Source organism: Symphalangus syndactylus, chromosome 2 (assembly GCF_028878055.3).
Source record: "Symphalangus syndactylus isolate Jambi chromosome 2, NHGRI_mSymSyn1-v2.1_pri, whole genome shotgun sequence".
Taxonomy (NCBI): Eukaryota; Metazoa; Chordata; class Mammalia; order Primates; family Hylobatidae; genus Symphalangus; species Symphalangus syndactylus.
In genome coordinates this window covers 127,533,352-127,560,049 of record NC_072424.2, presented here as the reverse complement: position 1 = coordinate 127,560,049, position 26,698 = coordinate 127,533,352, and the positions used below count along the sequence as shown (strand labels likewise).

At 44.2% G+C, this 26,698-nt stretch overlaps 1 protein-coding gene across 1 annotated transcript; it reads left to right on the top strand.

The window, feature by feature from the left end:
• The first annotated feature begins 68 nt into the window (after positions 1–68).
• On the top strand, positions 69–25,602 carry NUP43 (nucleoporin 43). The gene is made up of 9 exons (XM_055267267.2): positions 69–85; positions 2,902–3,044; positions 3,353–3,475; positions 5,659–5,736; positions 6,822–7,002; positions 10,894–11,029; positions 13,306–13,457; positions 18,492–18,614; positions 23,344–25,602. The coding sequence occupies exons 2-9, from the start codon at positions 2,925–2,927 to the stop codon at positions 23,571–23,573; spliced, it is 1,143 nt and encodes a 380-aa protein (XP_055123242.2). The 5' UTR covers positions 69–85; positions 2,902–2,924; the 3' UTR covers positions 23,574–25,602.
• The last annotated feature ends 1,096 nt before the right edge of the window (positions 25,603–26,698 follow it).

The following is a 26,698-nucleotide window of genomic DNA, read 5'->3' as shown; positions in this document are numbered from 1 at the left end:
ACGCTGCTAGTGGTTCCGCAGTCGCCGCTGGGTCAGCTGTTTCGAGCGGCGGATCTGCTCCTATAGATGTCCAGATTGTTGGACGGTGGGCTTCATCCGTCCTACCTCGCCCAACCCAGTTGACTAATATTTGGGTCGGCGGAGCCCGAATAATACAATAAGAATAAAACCCAACGACAAAGGCCCTCTCTAACCCGAGTACACCGGCCTCTGGCTTTGTGACAAGCACGTCACTGTTAGGCTAAGCAGAGACTTTGGAACCCTGGTTCTAAAGCTCTCAGAGAGTGGAAGAGTACCAGGACATGGGGGTGGGGGTTGGGGCAAAGCTTTGCTCCCTTAGAATAATACGAACGTAAAGAGTTGCGATTGGTTAAAAAATACCACTGTGTCCTTTGGTGAACGTGTTATTCTCCCGACGTAAGTGTGCATTTCCACCTAATTAAGCCTCACAAATTCCACCGTGGCTTTATTGCTATCAGCTCTGCAAGACCATGAGTGAGAAGCTCACTGAGAACATTGCTTGTCGCGTCCAAATCGCTGACTCCTAATTAGACCTGAGACTGACAGAATCCAGCCATCATTTAGTCCAATAATCTATTTTTTTTTTTTTTTTTTGAGACGGAGTCTCGCTCTGTAGCCCAGACTGGAGTGCAGTGGCGCGATCTCGGCTCACTGCAAGCTCCGCCTCCCGGGTTCAGGCCATTCTGCCTCAGCCTCCCGAATAGCTTGGGACTACAGGGGCCCGCCACCATGCCCGGCTAATTTTTTGTATTTTTAGTAGAGACGGAGTTTCACCGTGTTAGCCAGGATGGTCTCGATCTGCTGACCTTGTGATCCGCCCGCCTCGGCCTCCCAAAGTGCTGGGATTACAGGAGTGAGCCACAGCGCCCGGCCTCCAGTAACCTTTTAGAAGGAAACAAAGCTAAGACATATGTGCCACTGTGTCAGCACAATTTTCAAATTCTAGTTCTTATCCGATTTTGTAAAATGTGACACTGGCCTACTTCCAATCAAAAATCAACATTACCCATTTTCTGGGATTCTGTGACCATAAATGAAACTACAGGCAAAAATGGTTTCTTTTTGTTTTTTTGTTTTTGTTTGAGACGGAGTCTCGCTCTGTAGCCCAGGCTGGAATGCAGTGGCATGATCTCGGCTCATTGCAACCTCTGCCTCCCAGGTCCCGGTTCAAGCAATTCTGCCGCGGCCTCCCGAGTAGCTAGAATTACAGGCACGCACCACCATGCCTGGCTAATATTTTTATATTTTTAGTAGAGACAGGGTTTCACCATGTTGGCCAGGCTGATCTTGAACTCCTGACCTCGTGATCTGCCTGCCTTGGCCTCCCAAAGTGCTGGGATTACAGGCGTGAGCCACTGTGCCTGGCCAAAACAGTGTTCTTTACTTCAATATTAAACATGAATAAAATTGTTGATTTGGGACTGTAACCCACTTAATATTTTCCATTTCATCTTTCTACAGTTTCTTGATGATCTTCCATTTGGAGAAAAGAAAAAAGTCAAATCCTTGATAGGAAACTGATAACTCTAAAGCTGACCCAGATGGATTGCATTTACATGCAGTGTCCCTGCGAAGTAGGACTACCAATATCACATAAAAACAACAGTAGCATAATGGCCCTTTTTAAAAAAACAACCAACATACAGTTATGAATACCTATAGTGTAAAAGAGGTTCATTTTTTAGATGAATAAGTCATACCTCTTGTATTCAGTAGGATTTACATTCTAATGGGGGAGGAATATGCATCTAAAGAAAACTAACAATAAAATATATCCAAAATACATGTCATTAGTGGTCTAGATATCAAATGCTAGCTCACGCCTGTAATCCCAGCACTTTGGGAGGACAAGGCAGTTGGATCACCTGAGGTCAGGAGTTCGAGACCAGCCTGGGCAATATGGTGAAATCCTGTCTCTACAAAAAAAAAAATTAGCCAGGCATGGTGGCGCACACCTGTAGTCCCAGCTACCCCGGAAGCTGAGGTGGGAGAATCACTTGAACCTGGGAGGCGGAGGCGGAGGTTGCAGTGAGCTGAGATTGTACCACTGCACTCCAGCTTGGGCCACAGAGTGAGACCCTGTCTTAAAAAAGAAAAAAATGGTGTTGATTTAGATCAACATTGGCTGGGGTCATCAGGAAATGGTAAAGGAAAGAACAGATCCTTGAAGGATAGGCAGGATTGTGAGGAGTAAAGAGGAGGGGAAGAATATTATAGGTGTAACCAAAAGCACAGAAGGAACCTAGAAAACTGATTCCTGGGCCGTTGACAATAGGTATCACAAACTTCATTCTTAATCACGCACATATTGAATTGACCAAAGCTAGGCAATTGGCATCAAAACTAAAACTGGAGTCTTTCAGAATTCCAACTCCAGGCTCTGACAGTGTGTATTAACTTTGAAGCAAAGTATTTGTTTGGGAGACAAGAGGGAGAGGTTTAGGATAGTAGGTTGGCACTTTATTCGAGGTACTTCCACGAGTATTTAAGGATTTTTGAATCGTTTTCTATGCGCAGTGACCTGCAACTGCTTAGGTGTGGTTTCAAGGTGGTTTCTACTGCATTGATTTTGTTCTATTTTTGCTCTTAAATTTTACACTGCACAATTATTGAACACAAGAAAATACTGATATTGCAGATTAGGAGCAAGTCCTACTGCTCAAAGGCCAAAGCGCTCTTGCCTTTGCTCAGAGCCGCTCTGTGAGATGGATGGGCCTCCCAGTCTAGGTTCTCCCAGTTTGCATACTGACTGTGCCCACACTGGCTACCGACGAGAATTGACTCTCTGCAGCCACCGTCTCCCTCCTAAAGTCCCATCCAATCAGGGTTCCGCGGGAAGAGGCGGGGCTGAGAGGCGCGCATTGTGCTTGCTTTTTGCAGTACCTGCTGCGGCTGCTTTCGGCATGGAGGAAATTTATGCGAAGTTTGTGTCTCAGAAAATCAGCAAAACTCGCTGGCGACCGCTGCCTCCGGGAAGTTTACAGACCGCGGAGACGTTCGCTACAGGATCTTGGGACAATGAGGTATCCCCGCTGATAGGGACGAGCCCCTACCTCCTCCTCTCCGGCTGCGCTGACACCTGGCCTCCCGCGCGCCAACTCCCACCTTCTGGTTCTTCTCGCACTTCTAGGTCCCCCGGACCCGTCTCAGGCGCAGTTGCTCCGTAGCTCAGAGCCGGTGATGGCATGCCTGAGCCTCGTATCTCGTTGTGTTTTAAGCTTACCATACCATTTGAGATGTTTTGGAGCAACATTTCCGGACGGGAGCACAACTTTTATTTTCCGAGAGTTGACGTTTATGTCATCTCAAGACAAAACTTTTTGTTTTACAGGAAAATTATGTTTCACTGTGGTCTATTGGAGATTTTGGAAACTTGGACTCTGATGGAGGGTTTGAAGGAGACCATCAGTTATTGTGTGATATCAGACACCATGGTGATGTAATGGATTTACAGGTAAATCTGTGTATCATCCAAAAGCTAACTTTGAAAGTCCTAAGTAATACATTTAAACAAGCAGAGCATCGTAAAAGTTGTCTGGTGTCACCCATCGTTTACAGAAAACTGAGTGCTCTGTAAGTTATGATTTGCCCAACATCATTTAGCCATTTAGTGGCAGAAAAAGGACTGGGAAAGGGGATGTAGATTTAATCATACTTTTTTATTAATTGACTATCGACTATGTGCTAAATACCGTTTGGGGAGCTTTACAAAAATTAATAATTGTTGCATGCCAGTGAATCAAGTATCGTTACTTTGTTTTACTAATGAGAAAACTGAGACTACTATATCTTGAGCATGTACTATGTGACAGATACTGTGCAGGGGGATAACATTTTGTTTTTTGAATTCTCATAACAACTCCCTGAGTAGAGATTAGTGCTCCCGTTTTAAAGATTTACCACGATTTGAACTTAACTTGGCCAAAGTCTCAAAACCAGTAGTGAGTGGTGGGGATGAAATTGAGTTTTTTTTTTTTTTTTTTTAAGATGGAGTCTCGCTCTGTCACCCAGGCTGGAGTACAGTGGCATGATCTGGGCTCACTACAACCTCCGCTTCCCGGATTCAAGCGATTCTCCTGCCTCAGCCTCCCGGGTAGCTGGGACTACAGGCGCAGGCCACCATACCCGGCTAATTTTTTGTATTTTTGATAGAGATGGGGTTTCACCATATTAGCCAGGATGGTCTCGATTTCCTGACCTGGTGATTTGTCTGCCTCGGCCTCCCAAACTGCTGGGATTAAAGGAGTGAGCCACGGCGCCCGGCCGAAATTAAGTTTTCAAATCCTGGTGTGGAGAGCCCCTGCATTTTCCATAGAAAGCTACCTAGCCCTGGCGCGCGCTTGTAATCCCAGCTACTTGGGAGGCTGAGGCAGGAGAATCGCTTGAACCCAGGCGCAGAGGTTGCAGTGAGCCGACAGTGCGCCAGCTTGGGCAACAAGAGCGAAACTGTCTCAAAAATAAAAAATAAATTAAATAAAATAAAAAAGAAAGCTATCTAGCTCTAGGAAAGATACGTTTTTTTTTTTTTGGAGACAGAGTCTCACATTGTCACCCGAGCTGGAGTGCAGTGGCACAAGCTCAGCTTACTGCAATCTCTGCCTCCTGAGTTCAAGCAATTCTCCTGCCTCAGCCTCCCAAGTAGCTGGGACATCAGGCACATGCCACCATGCCCGGCTAATTTTTGTATCTTTAGTAGAGATGGGGGTTTCACCATGTTGGCCAGGCTGGTCTTGAACTCCTGACCTCGTGGTCCACCCAGCTTGGCCTCCCAAAGTGCTAGGATTACAGGTGTGAGCCACCGTGCCCAGACGATATTTTCCTTTTCTTTTTGAGATGAGTCTTGCTCTGTCACCCAGGCTGGAGTGCAGTGGCACGATCCCGGCTCACTGCAACCCCGCCTCCTGGGTTCAAGTGATTCTTCTGCCTCAGCCTCCCGAGTAGCTGGGAGTACAGGCTCATGCCACCACGCCCAGCTAATTTATGTATTTTTAGTAGAGACAGGGTTTCAACATATTGGCCAGGCTGGTCTCGAACTCCGACCTTGTGATCTGCCTGCCTCGGCCTCCCAAAGTGCTGTGATTACAGGCATCAGCCACCGTGCCTGGCTTTTCTTTTTTAAAATTTTTATTCTTTTTTTTGAAACTGAGTCTTGCTCTGCCAACTAGGCTGGAATGCAGGGGCTCAGTCTTGGCTCACTGCAACCTCCGCTTCCCTACAACCCCAACTCATTTTTGTATTTTTGTAGAGACGAGGCCTCGCCGTCTTGCGCAAGCTGGTCTTGAACTCCTGAGCTCAAGCGATCCGTCCGCCTAGGCCTCCCAAAGTGCTGGGATTACAGGCATGAGCCACTGCACCCAGCCAGGAATAATATTTTCCTAAGGTTTTATTGTGTTGGTCCCAAATTAAATCAATTGTGGATGAATGTGTCTAGGAAAAAATATTGTTTATTCATGAAAATACTTTGTATGGCAGTTTGGCCTTTCAGCTTTATTAGCACATTTTATTTGCTTAGCACTCATAGGCTCTTTGCTTTTTAAAATTGTTAGAAGATTTGCTACTAATTGAGTTAAATAAACAAATGGACTTCCTCCCTGCTGATATTTCTGAATCTTTAACAAGCAGAAATTTTCTCTTTAGTTTTTTGACCAGGAAAGAATTGTCGCTGCTTCATCAACAGGATGTGTAACAGTTTTCCTTCACCATCCAAATAACCAGGTAAAGAACTTTAGTTTGAAAGTGATTTTTTTTTTTTTTTTTTTTTTTTTTTTTTGTGACGGAGTTTTGCTCTTGTTGCCCAAGCACTGGAGTGCAATGGCGCAATCTCGGCTCACCGCAGCCTCTGCCTTCCGGGTTCAAGTGATTCTTCTGCCTCAGCCTCCCAAGCAGCTGGGATTACAGGCACATGCCACCACGCCCGGCTAATTTTATATTTTTAGTAGAGACAGGATTTCTCCCTGTTGGTCAAATTGGTCTCACCTGACCTCAGGTGATCAGCCCTCTTCGGCCTCCCAAAGTGCTTTGATTACAGGTGTGAGCCACCGCGCCCAGCCAAAGATAACCTTTCTAATAGACATGCCTAGTTAATATAAGGCCCAGTTCATGTTAAGGGTTTTTTTTGAGTCATTTAGAAAAAGCTATAGAGATTAATATTTTATTTATTTTATTTTATTTTTATTTTATTTATTTATTTTTTTTGAGACAGATTCTCTCTCTGTCACCCAGGCTGGAGTGCAGTGGCGCGATCTCTGCTTACTGCAACCTGCACCTCCCTGGTTCAAGCAATTCTCCCACCTCAGCCTTCCAAGCAGCTGGGATTACAGGCGCGTGCCACCACACCTGGCTAATTTTTGCATTTTTAGTAGAGACAGGATTTTGCCATATTGGCCAGGCTGGTCTCGAACTCCTGATCTCAGATGATCTGCCTGCCTTGGCCTCCCAAAGTGCTAGGATTCCAGGCATGAGCCACAGCCGTGGGCCAGATATGTATATTTTAGATGTAGGTTAATTCCCATAAGAATACAAAGAGTTGCTTTTGAACATCCAACTGCTTGATCCCTAAAAGTCATTACTGTAGTTTGAGATAAATGTGGGGCATTATTAAACAATATTCCTTTTGAATCTAATTCAGTGTATATAGAACTTTGATGGCAGTAGTTTATAGATTTCATTATTCTAAAGGAAAAAGGAGAGATTTATTCTTGTAGAAGGGTGTGAGTCAGAATTTAAAGATACTCTTGTTGGGAAGAAGTGCTAGTTCCTTAGTACTTTGCTTTAATAGTATCCTCATTTCTGATGCCTAGACTCTGTCAGTCAACCAGCAGTGGACTACAGCTCATTACCACACAGGCCCTGGCAGTCCTTCCTATAGCAGTGCACCATGTACAGGTGTTGTGTGCAACAACCCAGAAATCGTTACAGTTGGAGAGGATGGTCGAATAAATCTCTTCAGAGCTGATCACAAGGAAGCTGTAAGAACCATAGGTAAGAAAAATCCCAGCCTGGCCAACATGGCAAAACCTCGTCTCTACTAAAAATACAAAAGTTAGGCTGGGTGTGGTGGCTTACCCCGGCAATCACAGCACTTTGGGAGGCCGAGGCGGGCGGATCACCTGAGATAGGGAGTCCGAGACCAGCCTGACCAACATGGAGAAACACTGTCTCTACTAAAACTACAGAATTTGCCGGGCGTGGTGGCACATGCCTGTAATCCCAGCTACTGGGGAGGCTGAGGCAGGAGAATCGCTTGAACCTGGGAGGTGGAGGTTGCAGTGAGTGGAGATTGCACCATTGCACTCCAGCCTGGGCAACAAGAGTGAAACTCTGTTTAAAAAAAAAAAAAGAAAGAAAAGTTAGCCAGGTGTGGTGGCACATGCCTGTAATCCCAGCTACTCAGGAGGCTGAGGCAGGAGAATAGCTTGAACCTGAGAAGTGGAGGTTGCGGTGAGCTGTGATGGCACTCTGCACTCCCACCTGGGCGACAGAGGGAGACTGTTTCAAAAAAAGAAAAATCATTGTATTCCTTTCATCCATCAGAGTAATTGAGTATTTACCATATACTAAGTAAATACTGCCAGGCACGGTGGCTCATGCCTGTTACCCCAGCACTTTGGGAGGCTGAGGCGGGCGGATCACTAGGTCAAGAGATCGAGATCATCCTGGCCAATGTGGTGAAAATCCATCTCTACTGAAAATAACAAAAATTAGCTGGGTGTGGTGGCACATGCCTGTAGTCCCAGCTACTCGGGAGGCTGAGGCAGGAGAATCACGGGAACCCGGGAGGCAGAGGTTGCAGTGAGCCAAGATTACACCACTGCACGCTAGCCTTGTGCCAGAGCGAGACTCCATCTCAAAAGAAAAAAGTAAACACAATGTTAAGTGATTGAGGGATATAAAAATATATGGCCAGGGGCAGTGGCTCACGCCTATAATCCCAGCACCTTAGGAAGCCAAAGTGAGCAGATCATTTGAGGCCAAGAGTTTGAGACCAGTCTGGCCAACATTGCAAAACCCTGTCTCTACTAAAAATACAAAAATTAGCTGGGCATGGTGGCACACGTCTGTAATCCCAGCTGCTTGGGAGGCTGAGGCATGAGAATTGCTTGAACCTGAGAGACTGAGAGCCTGCAGTGAGCCAAGATCATGCCACTGCACTCCAGCCTGGGTGACAGAGCAAGACTCTGTCTCAAAAAAATATATGTACACATGCACATAAACACACGCAAGGCAGGATCCCTTTGTCAAGAGAGTGTGTTGATCAGGCCAGTACGAATGACTGACTAGAGGAAGCAGAAACCTTTTCTTTTGGCGAGAGGGCATTATCAGATAAAACATCTGGAAGCAGGTAGTAATTAATAGTTTTTCTAGGTTCTAGACCATAAGTAATACTAAAAGATGGCGTGCTAGACAAAGAGAATAGGCCAGAGGCAGGATAAAGACGTTCAGAGAATGACAAAAAGTATAGTTTGACCCGACTTTAGATATTTATGTAGGAGAGATGAAAGATGAAGCAAGAGAGGAGTAAACTGGGGCCAGATTGCAAAGAGTCTGTAATGCAAAATCACAGAGATTATATCTTTTAGGTGGAAACTAAGTGTATTGGTTCTGAACTATGCTTCAGCCAGACTTCTCTGAGGAAATTTTTTAACTGTTGACCACTCTAGACCTTTTAAATCAGAATCTCTAGGAATTAAGCCTATGAATCCATTTTGTGTATGTGTGTTTTTTTGTTTGTTTGTTTGTTTGTTTGTTTTGAGACGGAGTCTCGCTCTGTTGCCCAGGCTGGAGTGCAGTGGCGCGATCTCGGCTCACTGCAAGCTCCGCCTCCCGGGTTCACGCCATTCTCCTGCCTCAGCCTCTCCGAGTAGCTGGGACTACAGGCGCCCGCCACCACGCCCGGCTAATTTTTTTTTTGTATTTTTAGTAGAGACGGGGTTTCACCGTGGTCTCGATCTCCTGACCTCATGATCCGCCCGCCTCGGCCTCCCAAAGTGCTGGGATTACAAGCGTGAGCCACCGCACCCAGCCTGTTTGTTTTTTTAGATGGAGTCACGTTCTGTCACCAGGCTGGAGTGCAGTGGCACGACCTCAGCTCACTGCAACCTCCACCTCCCAGGTTCACGCAATTCTTCAGCCTCAGTCTCCTGAGCAGCTGGGACTACAGGCGCACACCACCACACCCAGCTAATTTTTGTATTTTTAGTAGAGACGGGCTTTCAACATGTTGGCCAGGATGGTCTTGATTTCCTGACCTTGTCATTCGCCTACCTCGGCCTCCCAAAGTGCTGGGATTACAGGCGTGAGCCACTGTACCTGGCCTTTTGTGTTGTTTATTATGATTTTCATTTCTGAGTTAAGTTGCATTACTTTTTTTTTTTTTTTTGAGACAGGGTCTTGCTCTGTCACCCAGGCTGGAGTGCAGTGGCATGATCCCAGCTCACTGCAACCTCTGCCTCCCAGGTTCAAGCGATCCTCCCACCTCAGCCTTCCAAGGATGTGGGACTACAGATGCACACCACCATGCCCAGCTAATTTTTGTAGAAACGAGGTTTCACCATGTTGCCCAGGCTGGTCTCAAACTCCTGGGCTCAAGTGGTCTGCCCAGTTCGGCCTCCCGAAGTGCTGAGATCACAGACATGACCCACTGCACTGGGCGACATCACTTATTTGTTAATTAATGACCATTGCCTGGTGGCAGTGTAGAGGAGTGGCACAAACTAAAGTCCATAAAGTGTATGTTAAATTATGAGGCGTAAGTTCTAAACACTAGGAAATCAACAAAAAGGGCCATTATGACAATAAGGAATGACTTCATGGGGAGGGCAAGAGTTGATGAGGGTGAAAATGAGTAGATTTGGGATGAGTCTGCAGAATAACACAAGGTTAGAATGAGCTCTGTAGGAAGCACTGGGGTTTGGCTCAGTAAAATGGAAGTTCTAGGTCAGGGACTAGTGGGAAGTAAGATTGGGTTTAGAGGAGCTTGAACAACTCTCTCAGAAATGCGGGGTAACAATCTTAAGAGTTAAAAAGAAATGTATGAAAACTCAGCCTTCCATTTAGAAAACAGTTCAAGGCCGGGCCTGGTGGCTCATGCCTGTAATCCCAGCACTTTGGGAGGCTGAGTCAGGCAGATCACTTGAGCTCAGGAGTTGGAGACCAGCCTGGCCAATATGGTGAAACTCCGTCTGTACTAAAAATACAAAAATTAGCCAGGCATGGTGGCATGTACCTGTAATCCCAGGTACTAGAGAGGCCGAGGCAAGAGAATCGCTTGAACCTGGGAGGGAGAGGTTGTAGTGAGCCCAGAGTGCGCCACTGCCCTCTAGCCTGGGCGACAGAGCGAGATCCGTCTCCAAAAAGAAAAAGAAAAAGAAAACAGTAAGCCAGGTGTGGTGGCTCACGCCCGTAATCCCAGCATTTTGGGAGGCCGAGGCTGGTGGATCACCTGAGGTTGGGAGTTCGAGACCAGCCTGACCAACAAGGAGAAACCCAGTCTCTACTAAACATACAAAATTAGCTGGGTGTGGTGGCGCATGCCTATAATCCCACCTACTCGGGAGGCTGAGGCAGGAGAATAGCTTGAATCCGAGAGGTGGAGATTGCGGTGAGCCGAGATCGCGCCATTGCAGTCCAGCCTGGGCAACAAGAGCAAAAAAAAAGAAACAAAACAGTTCAGATGTCCTGTGAGTAAATATTTTTCCCATCCAAAGAGAATCCATTTAAACATATACATTAACCATGCATTTTTCTATAGAAATTTAAATTATAAGTTATTGGAAATTGTAATATATCAATCCATGAAAGGAGTGTGATTTAAGATTTTCTTGGAAAAAAAGGGGACTCACTAACACATACTACCATTTTTTAAATTTTTAGACAATGCAGATAGTAGTACACTCCATGCTGTAACCTTTCTTCGAACTCCTGAGATTCTTACTGTAAATTCAATTGGACAGTTGAAAATATGGGATTTCAGACAACAAGGAAATGAGCCTTCTCAGATATTGTCACTGTAAGTGTTGATTTGTAATTTCAGTAATGTAATCCACAAATTAATGTGTTAGGTTGTTTATAGCTACTGGCTTTAAGCCATATTGTATTTTAATTGCATTTTAAGAGGGAGATCCCTGATTAAAATTTGGTAGAGCAAGCATAACTTGACGGGGTTGATACTACTATGCTTCATTTAGTAATTATTAGTTATAGTGATTCAGAGCCTTTACTCTTTGAAGTTTGTATTATTTCATGGAGAACTTATTTCTGCTCTTTCAATGATTGTTTAGTGGATAAAATATACTCCAGATGTAATGATTGGGGGAAAAATATAATTCCAAATATTTTTTCTGAGCAGAAATCCCCCTTTTTAGGTGTACAACCTTCTCTCATAAGAAAACAGAATGTGTCACACTGAAAAAATAGTTACATAAACTAAGCATTAAATAAGATGATAAATAATATTTAGTATAATTGATGTATGAGTTTTTAAATAATCTAATAAGTGGAAATGTGATTTGTACATCTTACCATCGGATTGTCTTTCATTCCATGTCTCCAAATTGAAGTGAAAATGAATAATTGTGGCCTTGAATTATTTCAAAATTGTACTATTTAGAAATATATCTAATTTAGTTCATTTTTTTGGTATCACTAAGATTCAGCCAGGCTGGGCGTGGTTGCTCACGCCTGTAATCCCAGCACTTTGGGAGGCCCAGGCAGGCAGATCACTTGAGGTCAGGAGTTCAAGACCAGCCCGGCCAACACGGTAAAACCCCGTCTCTACTAAAAATACAAAAACTAGCCAGGCATAGTCGCGCATGCCTATAGACCCAGCTACTCAGGAGGCTGAGGCAGGAGAATCACTTGAACCTGGGAGGCAGAGTTTGCAGTGAGCCAAGATCTCGCCATTGCACTCCAGCCTGGGCAACAAGAACAAAACTCTGTCTCAAATAAAAAAAAGATTCAGCCAGTAGCTCCAGCCACTAAGTTGTCACTTAGTTAGTTACCATATAAAACATGTTTCTTGGCTGAGCATGGTGGCTCGTGCCTGTAATCCCAACATTTTGGAAGGATCATCTGCAGTGAGAAGTTTGAGACCAGCTGGGGCTGGTGTGAGACCCCATCTCTACAAAAATTTCTTAAAATAGCCTGGCATGGTCGCATGTGCCTGTAGTCCTAGCTACTTGGAAGGCTGAGGCAAAAGGCTCTTTTGAGCCCAGCTTGCAGCAAGCTGTAGATAGGCCACTGCACTGTAGCCTGGGTGACAAGACAAGACCCTGTCTCTCTCTCTCTCTTTTTTTTTTTGAGACAGAGTCTTACTCTATCACCCAGGCTGGGGTGCAGTGGCATGGTCTTGGCTCACTGCAACTTCTGCCTACCGGGTTCAAGCGATTCTCATGCCTCGGCTTCACAAGTAGCTGGAACTACAGGCATGTGCCATCATGCCTGGCTAGTTTTTTTTTTTTTTTTTTTCTTTGAGACGGAGTCTCGCTGTCGCCCAGGCTGGAGTGCAGTGGCGCGATCTCGGCTCACTGCAGGCTCCGCCCCCGGGGGTTCACGCCATTCTCCTGCCTCAGCCTCCTGAGTAGCTGGGACTACAGGCGCCCGCCACCTCGCCCGGCTAATTTTTTTTTGTATTTTTAGTAGAGACGGGGTTTCACCGTGTTAGCCAGGATGGTCTCGATTTCCTGACCTTGTGATCCGCCCGCCTCGGCCTCCCAAAGTGCTGGGATTACAGGCGTGAGCCACCGCGCCTGGCGCCTGGCTAGTTTTTGTATTTTTAGTAGAGATGGGGTTTCACCATTTTGGCTTGGTTGGTCTTGAACCTCAAGTCATCCATCTGCCTTGGCCTCCCAAAGTTCTGGGATTGCAGGTGTGAGCCACTGAGCCTAGTCAAGACCCTGCCTCTTAAAAAAAAAAAAAAAACAGGCTAGGCACAGTTACCAGTCATCCCAGCACTTTGGGAGGCCAGGGTGGCTAGATCACTGGAGCCTGGGAGTTTGAGACCAACCTGGGCAACATGGAGAAACCCCATCTCTACAAAAATACAAAAAGTTTACCAAGCATGATGGTACACACATGTACTCCCAGCAACTCAGGAGGCTGAGGTGGGAGGATACCTGAGCCCGGGGAGTTTGAGCCTACAGTGAGCAATGATTGCAGCACTGCATTCCAGCCTGGGTAAGCGAGGCCTTGTCTCAAAACAAACAAACAAAAAACGTGTTTCCTATGTTACACAAAGATAAATTATACTTCATTTGATTTTTATGTCATTGTTATCTCCCACAAAAGGACTGGTGACCGAGTGCCACTCCACTGTGTTGATAGACATCCCAACCAACAGCATGTTGTAGCTACTGGTGGCCAAGATGGAATGTTGAGTATTTGGGATGTTAGACAAGGTACTATGCCTGTATCTCTGCTGAAGGCTCATGAAGCTGAAAGTAAGTATTGTGGAGATACAGAAAGTTTATATTGGGTGAGTTATATGACATATAATAAGCACCTTTCCATAATGATACATGTGGATCATTTTACATCGTAGCTTTTAATGGCTGAATTGTGCACATTTAAATAATTATGTAATTTCTTTTTACTTGATATTTAAGTTCTTTAACGTTTGTTTTTGTTTTTTTTGGAGACGGAGCTTCACCCTTGTTGCCCAGGCTGGAGTGCAATGGCGCCATCTTGGCTCACCACAACCTCCGCCTCCCAGGTTCAAGCGATTCTCCTGCCTCAGCCTCCCGAGTAGCTGGGATTACAGACATGCACCACCACACCCGGCTAATTTTATATTTTTAGTAGAGACTGGGTTTCTCCATGTTGGTCAGGCTGGTCTTGAACTCCTGACCTCAGGTGATCCGCCCAGCTCGGCCTCCCAAAGTGCTGGGATTACAGACATGAGCCACCGTGCCCGGCTTTTTTTTTTTTAAGAGACAGGGTCTGGCTCTGTCGCCCAGGCTGGACTGCAGTGGTGCAGTCACGGCTCACTACAGCCTTGACTTCCACGGCTCAGGTGATCCTCCCACATCAGCCTCCCAAGTAGATAGGACTATAGGTGTGTGCCACCATGCCTAGCTGATTTTTTGTTGTTGTTTGTTGGTTTTTTTGTAGATATGGGGTTTCACTTTATTGCCCAGGCTGGTCTCAAACTCCTGGGCTCAAGTGATCCTCAGGAAGTGCTGAGATTACAGGTATGAGTTATGAGCCACCACACCAACCACAGGTTTCATTCTTATACCCAAAACTGTAGTGAGAATCCTTAGATATTTATCTCTGTATATTTTTTTTATTTTTTATTTTTTTGAAGACAGGGTCTCTGTTGCCTAGGCCAGAGTGCAGTAGTGGTGTGATCATAGCTCATTGCAGCCTTGAACTCCTGGACTTACACAATTCTCCCAAAGTGCTGGGCATAGCCATTATGCTCATGCCCAGCCTTATGTACTTATTTTCTTAGGATAATTTTTTAGAAGTAGAATTGCTAGGCCAAACATTTTGCATAGCACATTGACAGATTTTTCTACACAAAAATAATACCAGTTTAAGCCAGGCACATTGGCACATGCCTATCCAGGCTTCTCCTACTCAAGAGCCTGAGCCAGGAAGATTGCTTGAGCCCAAGAGTTTGAGGCCAGCTTAGGCAACATAACCTCTTTAAAAAGTTAATAATACTAGTTTAATCCGGGTGGGTGGCATACACCAGCTTCTCAGGAGGCCGAGGCAGGAGGATTGCTTGAGTCCAGGAATTCAAGGCTGTAGTGCATTATGATTGCACCTATGCACTCCAGCCTGGACAATATAGTGAGACCCCACTCCCTGAAAAAAGGTGATAAAAATTATACCATTTTATATGCCGTAGTGAAGTGTGCAAGAATGCCCTTTTCCCATGCAAATGCAGGCTCTTTGTCATATTTGTTAATAAATGTTGTGCTCCTCAATTTATTGTTGTATCACATCATTTTTTTAACATGAACAATAGATTTATAAGCTTTTTTTTTTTCTTTTGATTCTGGTGGAGATGATGTAGCCAGACAGAAATTTTTCATTTTCTCACTCTGTTTTTGATATCATGTCAGAATGGATTGTACTTTTTTTTTTTTTTTTTTGAGACAGAGTCTTGCTCTGTCACCCAGGCTGGAGTGCAGTGGCAGTCGTGGCTCACTGAAATCTCTGCCTCCTGGGTTCAAGCCATTCTTCTGCCTCAGCCTCCCTAGTAGCTGGGACTAAAGGCATGTGCCACCATGTGTGGCTAATTTTTGTATTTTTAGTAGGAACGGGGTTTCACCATGTTGACCAGGCTGGTCTCAAACTCCTGACCTCAGATGATCCGCCTGCCTTGGCATCCCAAAGTGCTGAGATTACAAGTGTGAGCCACTGCGCCCAGCCCTGTGTATTTTTTTTAAAATGGGGTCTCTCTCACCCAGGTTAAAATGCAGTGGTGTGATCACAGCCCACTGCAGCCTCAGCCTTGCCTCCCTGGATCAATCAATCCTCCCACCTCAGCCTCCCGAGTAGCTGAGGCTACAGGCACGCACCCCCACTACATCCGGCTAATTTTTTATTTTTATTTTTTTTTTATTTTTTTTTTTATTTTTTTTTTTTTTTTGAGACGGAGTCTTGCTCTTTCGCCCAGGCCGGAGTGCAGTGGCGCAATCTCGGCTCACTGCAATTTCCGCCTCCCGGGTTCACGCCATTCTCCTGCCTCAGCCTCTCCGAGTAGCTGGGACTACAGGCGCCCGCCACCACGCCCGGCTAATTTTTTGTATTTTTTAGTAGAGACGGGGTTTCACCGTGGTCTCGATCTCCTGACCTTGTGATCCGCCCGCCTCGGCCTCCCAAAGTGCTGGGATTACAAGCGTGAGCCACCGCGCCCGGCCTAATTTTTTATTTTTTGTAGAGACAGGGTCTAACTATGTTGGCCAGGCTGGAGTGCAGTGGCATGGTACCTCACTTAAGCCTCAACCTTCTGGGGTCAAGTGATCCTCTTGCCTTGCCCTTCTGAGTAGCTGGGACTACAGGTATGTGCCACTACACCTAGCTAATTTTTTTATTATTAGATTTCTATAGAAATTATGATTCCATAAAAGATTTTGAGGAAATGATGGCCGGGGCGGTGGCTGATGCCTGTAATCCCAGCACTTTGGGAGGCCAAGGCAGGTCAATCACCCTGAGGTCGGGAGTTTGAGACCAGCCTGACCAACATGGAGAAAGCCCGTTGCTACTAAAAATACAAAATTAGCCGGGCGTGGTGGCACATGCCTGTAATCCCAGCTACTAGGGAGGCTGAGGCAGGAGAGTCACTTGAACCTGGGAGGCAGAGGTTGTGGTGAGCCGAGATCGCACCATTGCACTCCAGCCTGGGCAACAAGAGTGAAACTCCGTCTTAAAAAAAAAAAAAAAAAAAAAAGATTCTGAGGAAATGAGGAAGACTGGTATCTTTCAGAATTGAATGTGATTTTGAAATATATAGAATTTCTTTGGGGCTGGGCATGGTAGTTCATGCCTGTAATTCTAGCACTTTGGGAGTCCAAGGCAAACAGATCGCTTGAGCCCGGTTGTTTGAGACCAGCCTGGGCAACATGGGGAAACCCCTTGTCTGTTAAAAATACAAAAGTTAGCCAGGTATGGTGATGCATGCCTGTAGTCCTAGCTACTCAGGAGGCTGAGATAGGCGGACTGCTTAAGCCTCGGAGGTCAAGGCTGCAGTGAGCCATGACCATGCCATTCTGCACTCCAGCCTGGGTGCCAGAGCAAGACCCTGTTTCAAAAAGAGAGAGAATTTCTTTGAGTTGAATTGTGTAGAAGTTTGTCACTGCCCTATGTTCCTAAAGTATGAAGCATAAATATGTGGGCTAAGAAATAGTTTCTCTTGATAAATAATCAACAAATAAAAAATAAAAAGCATCTGCAACTGGATCCAAATTCTTGGAACATTTCCAAATTTTGGTTTGCTAGAAGTCAGTTGCTATTTCTGTGATAAAGACCAGAAGTATTCAGAATCTTGGCATTAACCAATATTGGATATTGCCTCTTAGAAATTCATTTTTATATTTCATTAGGGTCTTTCTCAGTTTTTCCAATAATATAATCTTCATATATTAATGACACAGGAATTGAAAAATAAGACAACTTACCAATTTAAAAAAAACTTTTCCGTAAAAGACAGTCATTCCTAGCTGGGCACACACCTGTAATTCCAGCACTTTTTGGAGGCCGAGACAGGAGGATTGCTTGAGGCCAGGAGTAGAAGACCAAGGTAGACAACATAGCAAACCCCTGTCTCTATTTAAAAAAATAAAATGAAGCATTTTCATAAAGTAATAGGGTTAAATGTTTTAGCAATGATTTTTTTTTTCTTTCTTTCTTTTTTTTTTTTTGAGACATAGTTTTGCTGTTTTTGCCCAGCCTGGAGTGCAGTGATGCAATCTCAGCTCACTGCAACCTTGCCTCCCGGGTTCAAGCAATTCTCCTACCTCAGCCTCCCAAGTAGCTGGGATTACAGGCACCTGCCACCACGCCGGGCTAATTTTTTGTATTTTTGGTAGATACAGGGTTTCACCATGCTGGTCAGCTGGTCTTGAACTCCAGATCTCAGGTGATCCACTCACCTCGGCCTCTCAAAGTGGTAGGATTACAGGCGTGAGCCACTGAGCCTGGACTTTTTGTTTTTGTTTTTTTTCCTTGAGACGGAGTCTTGCTCTTGTTGCCCAGGCTGGAGTGCAATGGTGTGATCTTGGCTCACTGCAACCTCTGCCTCCCGGGTTCAAGCGATTCTCCTGCCTCAGCCTCCTGAGTAGCTGGGATTACAGGCGCCCACCACCATGCCTGGCTAATTTTTAGTATTTTTAGTAGAGACGGAGTTTCACCACGTTGGCCAGGCTGGTCTCGAACTCCTGACCTCAAGTGATCCACCCACCTTGGCCTCCCAAAGTGTTGGGATTACAAGCGTGAGCCACTGCGCCCCGCTACTATTTTCATTTATTTCCTTGCCCAGTACACAAATTTAGTTGGCTTCTTTTTCCTTTCTTTTTTTTTTTTCCTCAGAGTCTCACTTTGTCGCCCAGGCTGGAGTGCAGTGGTGCGAGCTCGGCTCACGGCAACCTCTGCCTCCCAGGTTCAAGTGATTTTCCTGTCTCAGCCTCCTAAGTAGCTGGGACTACAACCATGCGCCACCACACCTGGCTAACTTTTGCATTTTTAGTAGAGATGGTGTTTCACCATGTTGCCCAGGCTGGTCCTGACCTCAGGTGATCCACCCGCCTTAGCCTCCCAAAGGGTTCTTTTTCCTTTCTATGTGTTATAGCCATTAGAAAGTTATGTCTTTTCTTTAATTCTGAAGCCTTTAATTTTTATGACAGACTTGAGGCTTGAAGGTATGTGATGGAGGATAATGGAAGATGGTGCCTAGAGATGGGGGTTTAATGTTGTTTGTTCAGCTAATCTACACAGGAATGAGCTTCTTGATTCTTGTCTCTTAGTGTGGGAAGTTCATTTTCACCCATCCAACCCAGATCATCTGTTTACCTGCTCTGAAGATGGATCCCTCTGGCACTGGGATGCTTCCACAGATGTACCTGAAAAGTCGTCACTCTTTCACCAAGGTAAAACTTTTTAATGAATACTGTTATGTGTACTTTTTTTTTAAGACAGAGTCTCACTCTATCACCCAGGCTGGAATGCAGTGGCACGATCTCAGCTCACTGCAACCTCCGCCTCCTGGGTTCAAGCGATTCTCGTGCGTCAGCCTCCCGAGTAGATGGGACTACATTCACGCACCACCATGCCCGGCTAATTTTTTTGTATTTTTAGTGGAGATGGGGTTTCACCATGTTGGCCAGGCTGGTCTCAAACTCCTGACCTCAAATGATCCGCCTGCCTTAGCCTCCCAAAGTGCTGGGATTACAGGAGTGAGCCACCACACCTGACCTTTTTTTTGAGACAGAGTCTTACTCAGTCACCCAGACTGGAGTGTAGTGGTGCAATCTCAGCTCACTGCAACCTCTGCCTCTCAGGTTCAAGCTTTTCTTGTGCCTCAGCTTCCCTAGTAGCTGGGATTACAGGTGTGTGCCACAACTGGCTAATTTTTTTTTTTTTTTTTTTTTGAGACGGAGTCTTGCTCTGTCACCCAGGCTGGAGTGCAGGGGCGCAGTCTCAGCTCACTGCAAGCTCCGCCTCCCAGGTTCACGCCATTCTCCTGCCTCAGCCTCTCCGAGTAGCTGGGACTACAGGCGCCCGCCACCACGCCTGGCTAATTTTTTGTATTTTTAGTAGAGACGGGGTTTCACTGTGGTCTCGATCTCCTGACCTCGTGATCCGCCCGCCTCGGCCTCCCAAAGTGCTGGGATTACAAGCGTGAGCCACCGCGCCCAGCCAACTGGCTAATTTTTTTGTATTTTTAGTAGAGATGGGGTTTTGCTGTGTTGGCCAGGCTGGTCTCAAACTCCTGGCCTCAAGTGATCTGACCACCTCAGCCTCCCCAAAGTGCTGGGATTACAGGCGTGAGCCACTGTGCCCAGCCCGTTATGTGTAATTTTATCATACTTTTATTTTGTTTTGTTTTGTTTCAGACAGCGTCCCACTCTGACATGCAGGCTGGACTGCAGTGGCATGATCACAGCTCGCTACATCCTTACCCTCCTGGGCTCAAGCGATCCTCCTGCCCCAGCCTCCCAAATAGCTAAGACCAGAGATGCTTGCAACCACAACCAGCTAATTTTTTATATATATATATATTTGTAGACACGAGCTCTCACTATGCTGCCCAGGCTGGTCTCAAACTCCTGAGCTCAAGCGATCCTCCTGCCTGGGCCTCCCGAGGTGTTGCGATTATAAGCATGAGCCGCTGTACCCAGCCATTTTATACTTTTAAGTACCAAATTAGACATCCTCGTATTTTTTACTTAATGGCAAAACATTTTTATTCTCTTGCCTCAGTAAATTTGAGTATCACAGAGCTTGAAATCTGTCAAGTTACTTACTACTGTATGGCTGATGGCTAGAAATGCTATAAGCTGGCTCACTTGAGACAGCCAAGGTTCTCCTTTGTGAGTGCCATTAACCTGGACCCTCATGCCATAGCATAGACACAGGCAAATCTTTTATATTGCATTGCCAAGTTTGTGTGAATGGCAAGAAAAAAGTTGATATTTGATGTAACTGAGGGTACTGGTTTCTTCTCAAGTTAAATGGCCTGGTCTCAGGCCAGGTGTGGTGGCTCACGCCTGTAATCCCAGCACTTTGGGAGGCCGAGGCAGGTGGATCACTTGAGTTTGGGAGTTCAAGACCAGCCTGACCAACATGGAGAAACCCCGTCTCTACTAAAAATACAAAATTAGCCGGGTGTGCTGGCTCATGCCTGTAATCCCAGCTATTCAGGAGGCTGAGTCAGGAGAATTGCTTTTACCCGGGAGACAGGTTGCAGTGAGCCGAGATTGCACCATTGCACTCCAGCCTGGACAGCAAGAGCGAAACTCCATCTCAAAAAGAAAAAAAGGCCTGCTTTCCTCATTACAGTCAGTGGTAGGTTATGGTCAGCCAAAAACCATGCACTTGTAGTCAGGGTTTATGTGTTTTTGCATTTTCCAAGTTTCCTGTTTTTGAGGGTTTGTCTGTGGTTCCAAAGTTCTTTTGCTTATTCATTCATTCAGAAATGTTTACTGAATGCCTACCATGTGGTAGGCATTCTTCTAGGTGTTGGGCGTATAACAGTGAGCAGAACGAAATGTCGACCACACATAGAGCAAATATTCTAGTAGACAGTTAAAAAATAGATAATGTATCATTAAGAGTCCAATTAGAATGTCAGAAACTACCTTAGATGTGGAAGGAATTGGTCTCATGTGTTAGAAGGGCTGGGAAAACAAAAGGTAATAGGAGGGGTGCTGGGAGAACAAACAGAAAGAAAAGGGAACACCCAGAAATAATAATTGTTAGTACCCCTGCTACTGCACTGCTGAAAATGCTGTTAAAGTTTGTTCTGAATTAGGAGAAAAGGCGCTCCCTCAACCAGGCTGGAACTACCACTAGTGTTGTTGCCAGAAACCTGGAGCAGGAAGGAGCTGCTTCTCCCCTCCGCCTTCCAGTCACCCACTATTAATACCTGCTATTGGCAAGGCCCATCTGGATGGCAGATGGCAAAGCAGCCTGGAAAGTGGAGTTTGCTGACTTCCACCTCCTCCTACAGTATATAGTGGAGCACAGAAAAGTGGAAAAGGAGACTGAAAAGAAAAAGGAGGCCGGGCACAGTGGCTCACACCTGTAATCCCAGCAATTTGGGAGGCTGAGGCGGGCGGATGACCCGAGGCCAGGAGTTTGAGACCAGCGTGGTCCAACATGGTGAAACCCTGTGTCTACTAAAAATACAAAAATTAGCCAGTCGTGGTGGTGGGTGCCTGTAATCCCAGCTACTCTGGAGGCTGAGGCAGGAGAATAGCTTGAACCCAAGAGTTGGAGGTTGCAGTGAGCCAAGGTCACGCCACTGCACTCCAGCCTGGGCAACAGAGCGAGACTCCGTCTCAAAAAAGAAAAAGGAAAATAACATGGCCAAATACACTGCTAATTACCATGAAGAAGAATACAGCAGAGTAGGAGGATAAAGAATAAAGACAGGGGTGAGGGGAGCCACTCTAGTGAGAGTCATAAGAAGAGGCCACTTGGCAGAAGGAACATTTGAGCAGAGACTTAAGAGAAGTGAAGGCGTAAGTGACATGAAAGCATTCCAGGCAGAGGAAACAGCAAATGCTGAGGGCCTGAGACAGGCAGAGAACTGCAAGGACACCATGGTTGCAGCTCAGGCAGCAGGGTACAGTGGTGGGAGATAAGGACTGGTGGCTGAGGAGCCCTGGGACTTTGTAGCCCATGATAAGGACTTTAGACTTACGGAAGGGGGAGGAGAAAAGTGGAAACAGGGAGATGAGGAAGGAGTCTTATCACAGTGGCTTGAATAATGTGTTAATCTTTACAGTGTCCAAGAGCAATGTAAAATGTAGGGGCAGTAAAAGATAAACAGAAAAACTAAGGGGAAAAAAATTCTAAAACTTCTCCAGAAAAATTCTGGAGTGGAGAGCATGTATGGAGCATGCATGCATGTCCATGCTATAACTTCATCTACAGAGAAACAAACAGTTTCATCTAAGGATTAACTAAGTATGTACTTCGTTTTTACTTCCTTCCTCCCCTAACCGCACAGTCTTGAACTTGCAAGTTTACTTTTAAGGAACCTTGGTTAGACTGGAAATAAAACTTTATTCTGTGTCTACTATTGCAAGGCACAGTATTAGACACTGTGAAAAAGTAAAACAAATATAAAATATGCATCCTGCTCTTAAGACATACTTAGTCATGGACAGAGGCATGGATAGTTCAATTAGGATATAAGAATTGTTATAAAGTAGTAAATTAATGGTACATACAAGTGCTGAGGGTTCGAGGAAAGAGAAAAACATGAAGTAGAGGTTGTCTTCAAAGGTTTCTTAGAGAAGGAAGTTCAGCCATATTTTAAAGGATCAGTAAGATTTTAAATGTACTAATCTTTAAGCTTCAAGACATAGGGACTTGGCACAGAGCACTTAGCACAGAGCCTGGCACATAGTAGATACTCAGTCATTTGTTGAGTGAATTAAATTTGTACTTATTTGATATGACAGCAAGTTGAGAGGAAAGTAAGTTGCGAACAATGACTAAAATTGAAATATACTGCCTCTGCCTCACTTTATTCTATAGTAAGTACAATGCACTGTTAGAGATAAAACCTTATAATCTAGTAGTGTTCTAATCTACTTGTAAGAACATTTATCTAAAAAGCATAAGAATGAAAGATTTGAGGTAAGGCAATTATATTTTTAGAAATATAGTAACAAATATATATTTAGAAATATATTTCTAGAAATGTTCATCTAGAAATATGTCTAGAAATTCTTTCTCATGATCATTTTATTTTGTTATTACCCAAGAGTTTATATTTCCATATATTACCTACATCTTTGGTTTCTTTTTTTCTTTCTTTATTCAACTTGTCTGCTGGCCGTTTTGCTACCTTTCTGAGACTTTCCATTAAAAGATGAACAGAAAGACAGTCAGTTGAAATAATCTGCTTTTCCTGAAGACTTCAAGTTTGGTATCCATATTATCCTATGGAAATTTGAATATTTAATATCACTGAATAAGCCTTTGATCCAAAGTGGTGATGTATAATAATGGAATTATTAGCCTATTATTCTGAGAACTAAACACATTGATATTATCACCTTTCTAAATATCAGTAGAAGTTTGGATGTTTACTAATATAAAAGTCATCTTGAAAGATTTCTTCCTATTCTTTTTTTCTCCCAGGAGGAAGAAGCAGTACTTTTTTGTCTCATAGCATTAGTAACCAAGCTAATGTTCACCAGTCTGTCATTAGCTCCTGGCTCAGCACTGATCCTGCAAAAGACCGAATTGAAATCACAAGCTTACTTCCCAGTAGGTCTCTGTCTGTCAACAGTTTGGATGTTTTAGGTCCTTGTCTTGTTTGTGGAACCGATGCAGAAGCAATTTATGTTACTAGACATCTTTTTTCTTAGAAGTACTATAATTATAAGATTTCAGATAGAACATTAGCCTTTTGAAATCCAACTTCTGTGCAAAATTTTATTATCAGAAAATACGAGATTTGCAGGGGAAACATCAGTAAACTACCATTAATGTCAATGCCCAGTTTTGACTTTTGTTAGCCTGACACTCCCAAACAGTTGTAGAATCCAATAGGTGACTGATGGCAAAAGATTGTGAACGTGTGGAAGAAAATCAATGGGATTCTGGTGCTGATGAATAGGTTGCCTTCAGAGTATTATTGACAGACAGCTTGTGGAACTAGTTCTGTATTTTTGATGTTGTGGGAATTAACACATCATTGGTGGTTATGGGAACTACCAATGGGTTCCTACAATTTTTATCAGTAGCATGTGGAGTATACACCTTCCTAGTGGCAGTTGCCAATGTTAACGATTATTCTTTTTATTGCAAGTATTTCCTATGATCCTTCCACACTTTATTTCCTTAATTATAATAATAAACTTTTTCAGAAAGAATTGAGTAGAGCAAAAATGACAAAGATGTATAGCTGTGTTCAATTTTTTTTTTTTTTTTTTTTTGAGGCAGAGTCTTGCTCTGCTGGAGTGCAGTGGTGCAATCTCGGCTCACTGCAACCTCCACCTCCCAGTTTCAAGCGATTCTCCTGCCTCAGTCTCCTGAGTAGCTGGAACTACAGGTGTGCGCCACCACGCCCAGCTGATTTTTGTATTTTTAGTAGAGACAGAGTTCACCATGTTGGCCAGGATGGTCTTGATCTCTTGACCTCATGATCCACCCGCCTCGACCTCCCAAAGTGCTGGGATTACAGGTGTGAGCCACTGCACCCGGCCTGAAATTTTTTTAAAGTGAAAATGTTTTGACAAGTTCCTTTTTCAGAATAGGTTTTTGAGCAGAACTCTTTCAGCTCATTAGACCCAACTTTGCTTTTGTTTAGCTTCACAGCATAGCTGAAAGTTGCCAAACTGGACATTGTGCAATAAAGTAGAATTCTGTATTGATAAGCGAACTATTTCCAAACTAAAAATGTGATAGATAAAAGTGTGATTCATCAAATGATATGATCAGAGTAAAGAATTTTGCCATTTTAATTCTTTTACTTTGTTTTAGCCACCTATAGTCTTACCAACCATCTTTATCCTTGTCTGCAGGGATAATAATGAACTAATGTGGTGTTTTAAGATAATTTAATGATACTATCTTTCCAAACTTTGTTAGATTTTAAATGTATTATTGACCTGAGACCTTAATGACAAATCACTGCTATTAGACAATTGAAGTGTTCATTTACTTTGTAATTCCAATAATCATAGTTATGGAATTATGGTAAGGTTTTGCTTTTCTGTCCTAATAAATATATATATTTTTTGAGATGGAGTTTTGCTCTTGTTGCTGAGGCTGGAGTGAAATGGCATGATCTCAGCTCACTGCAACCTCCGTCTCTTAGGTTCAAGCAATTCTCCTGCCTCAGCCTCCCAAGTAGCTGGGATTACAGGTGCTCACCACCACACCCAGCTAATTTTTGTATTTTTAGTAGAGATGGGGTTTCACTGTGTTGGCCAGGCTGGTCTTGAACTGACCTCGTGATCTACCTGCCTCAGCCTCCCAAAATGCTGGGATTACAGGCATGAGCCACCGCTCCCGGCTGATTTTTGTATTAATAGTAGAGACGATAGGGTTTCACCATGTTGGCCAGGACTGGTCTCAAACTCCTGACCACAGGTAATCAGCCCGCCTCGGCCTCCAAAAGTGCTGGGATTACAGGCGGGAGCCATGGCGCCCTACCTATTTTCAAGTCTTTTAATGCCACTTTACCTCAGGGGTTTTCGGTTTTTGATCTGTCTATAGTATTATTGCTGGGACTAATTTTTTAAAGACTTTTTGTTACTACTAAATAATTACAGAAAAAGCAAAGTCAAAAGAAAATTTTAAGTACTTAGAATTTCAAACAGACAATATTCTTTTCATATCCGTTTCTATCCATCAATGTGTATAATTTTTTAATAAAATGAAATATACATATTTGTGGATGCACGTTCCCTAACATTTTTTTCTATTATCATTTTAAACTGCTATGTAATATTCTAAGGTATACGTGTGTGTACCATAATTTATTTCATTTGGTTGCCTATTATTATTTCATGTTTCCAGCTTTTCATTATTATGATTAGTGCTATAACGCCTATTTGATTTAATTTGCATTTCTTTTAAAACTTGGCTTTTATTCTTGGTGTTTTGTTTTTGTTTTTTTTTTTTTTGTTTTTTTGAGACGGAGTCTTGCTCTGTAACCAGGCTGGAGTGCAGTGGTGCAATCTCAGCTCACTGCAACCTCCACTTCCCAGGTTCAAGCGATTCTCCTGCCTCAGCCTCCCGAGTAGCTGGGATTACAGGCGTGCGCCACAACACCCGGCTAATTTTTTGTATTTTTAGTAGAGACGGGGTTTCACTATGTTAGCCAGCCTGGTCTCGAACTCCTTACCTCAGGTGATCCACCCACCTCAGCCTCCCAAAGTGCTGGAATTACAGGCGTGAGCCACTGTGCCAGCCAAATCATTTGATGTGTTTCTTAATACTTTTTGTTCCCTGGCATCATACTGTCCTGTCCTAGGTTTATATAAATAACCTGTAATTCCTTTTATTTTGTGGTTTTGTATTTTGCATGTAATGATTGCATTTGGAATGTAATTTAATGCATCTGAAGTTTTTTTCTTTTTATTATGGATAATTTCAAACATATGAAAAGGATGGTTTTATTAACCTATGTACTCATCGCCCAGCTTCATCAATTAACAACACACAGCCAGTCTTATCTCTGCTGCTGTTCATTCCCCACCCCTGCTCTGGATCACTGTAAAGCAAATTCCAGATGGCATTTCACTCATAACTCTTCACTGTACATCTCTGAAGGATGAGGAACACATACACACTTTTTTTTGGGCAGAGGGTAGGTAGGGGAGACAGGGTCTCACTCTGTGACCCAGGCTGAAGTGCAGTGGCATGATCACAGCTTATTGCAGCCTCAACCTCCCAAGCTCAAGCAATCCTCTCACCTCAGCATCCTAAGTAGCTGGGACTACAGGTGTGTGCCACCACATCCAGCTAATTTTTAAAATTTTTT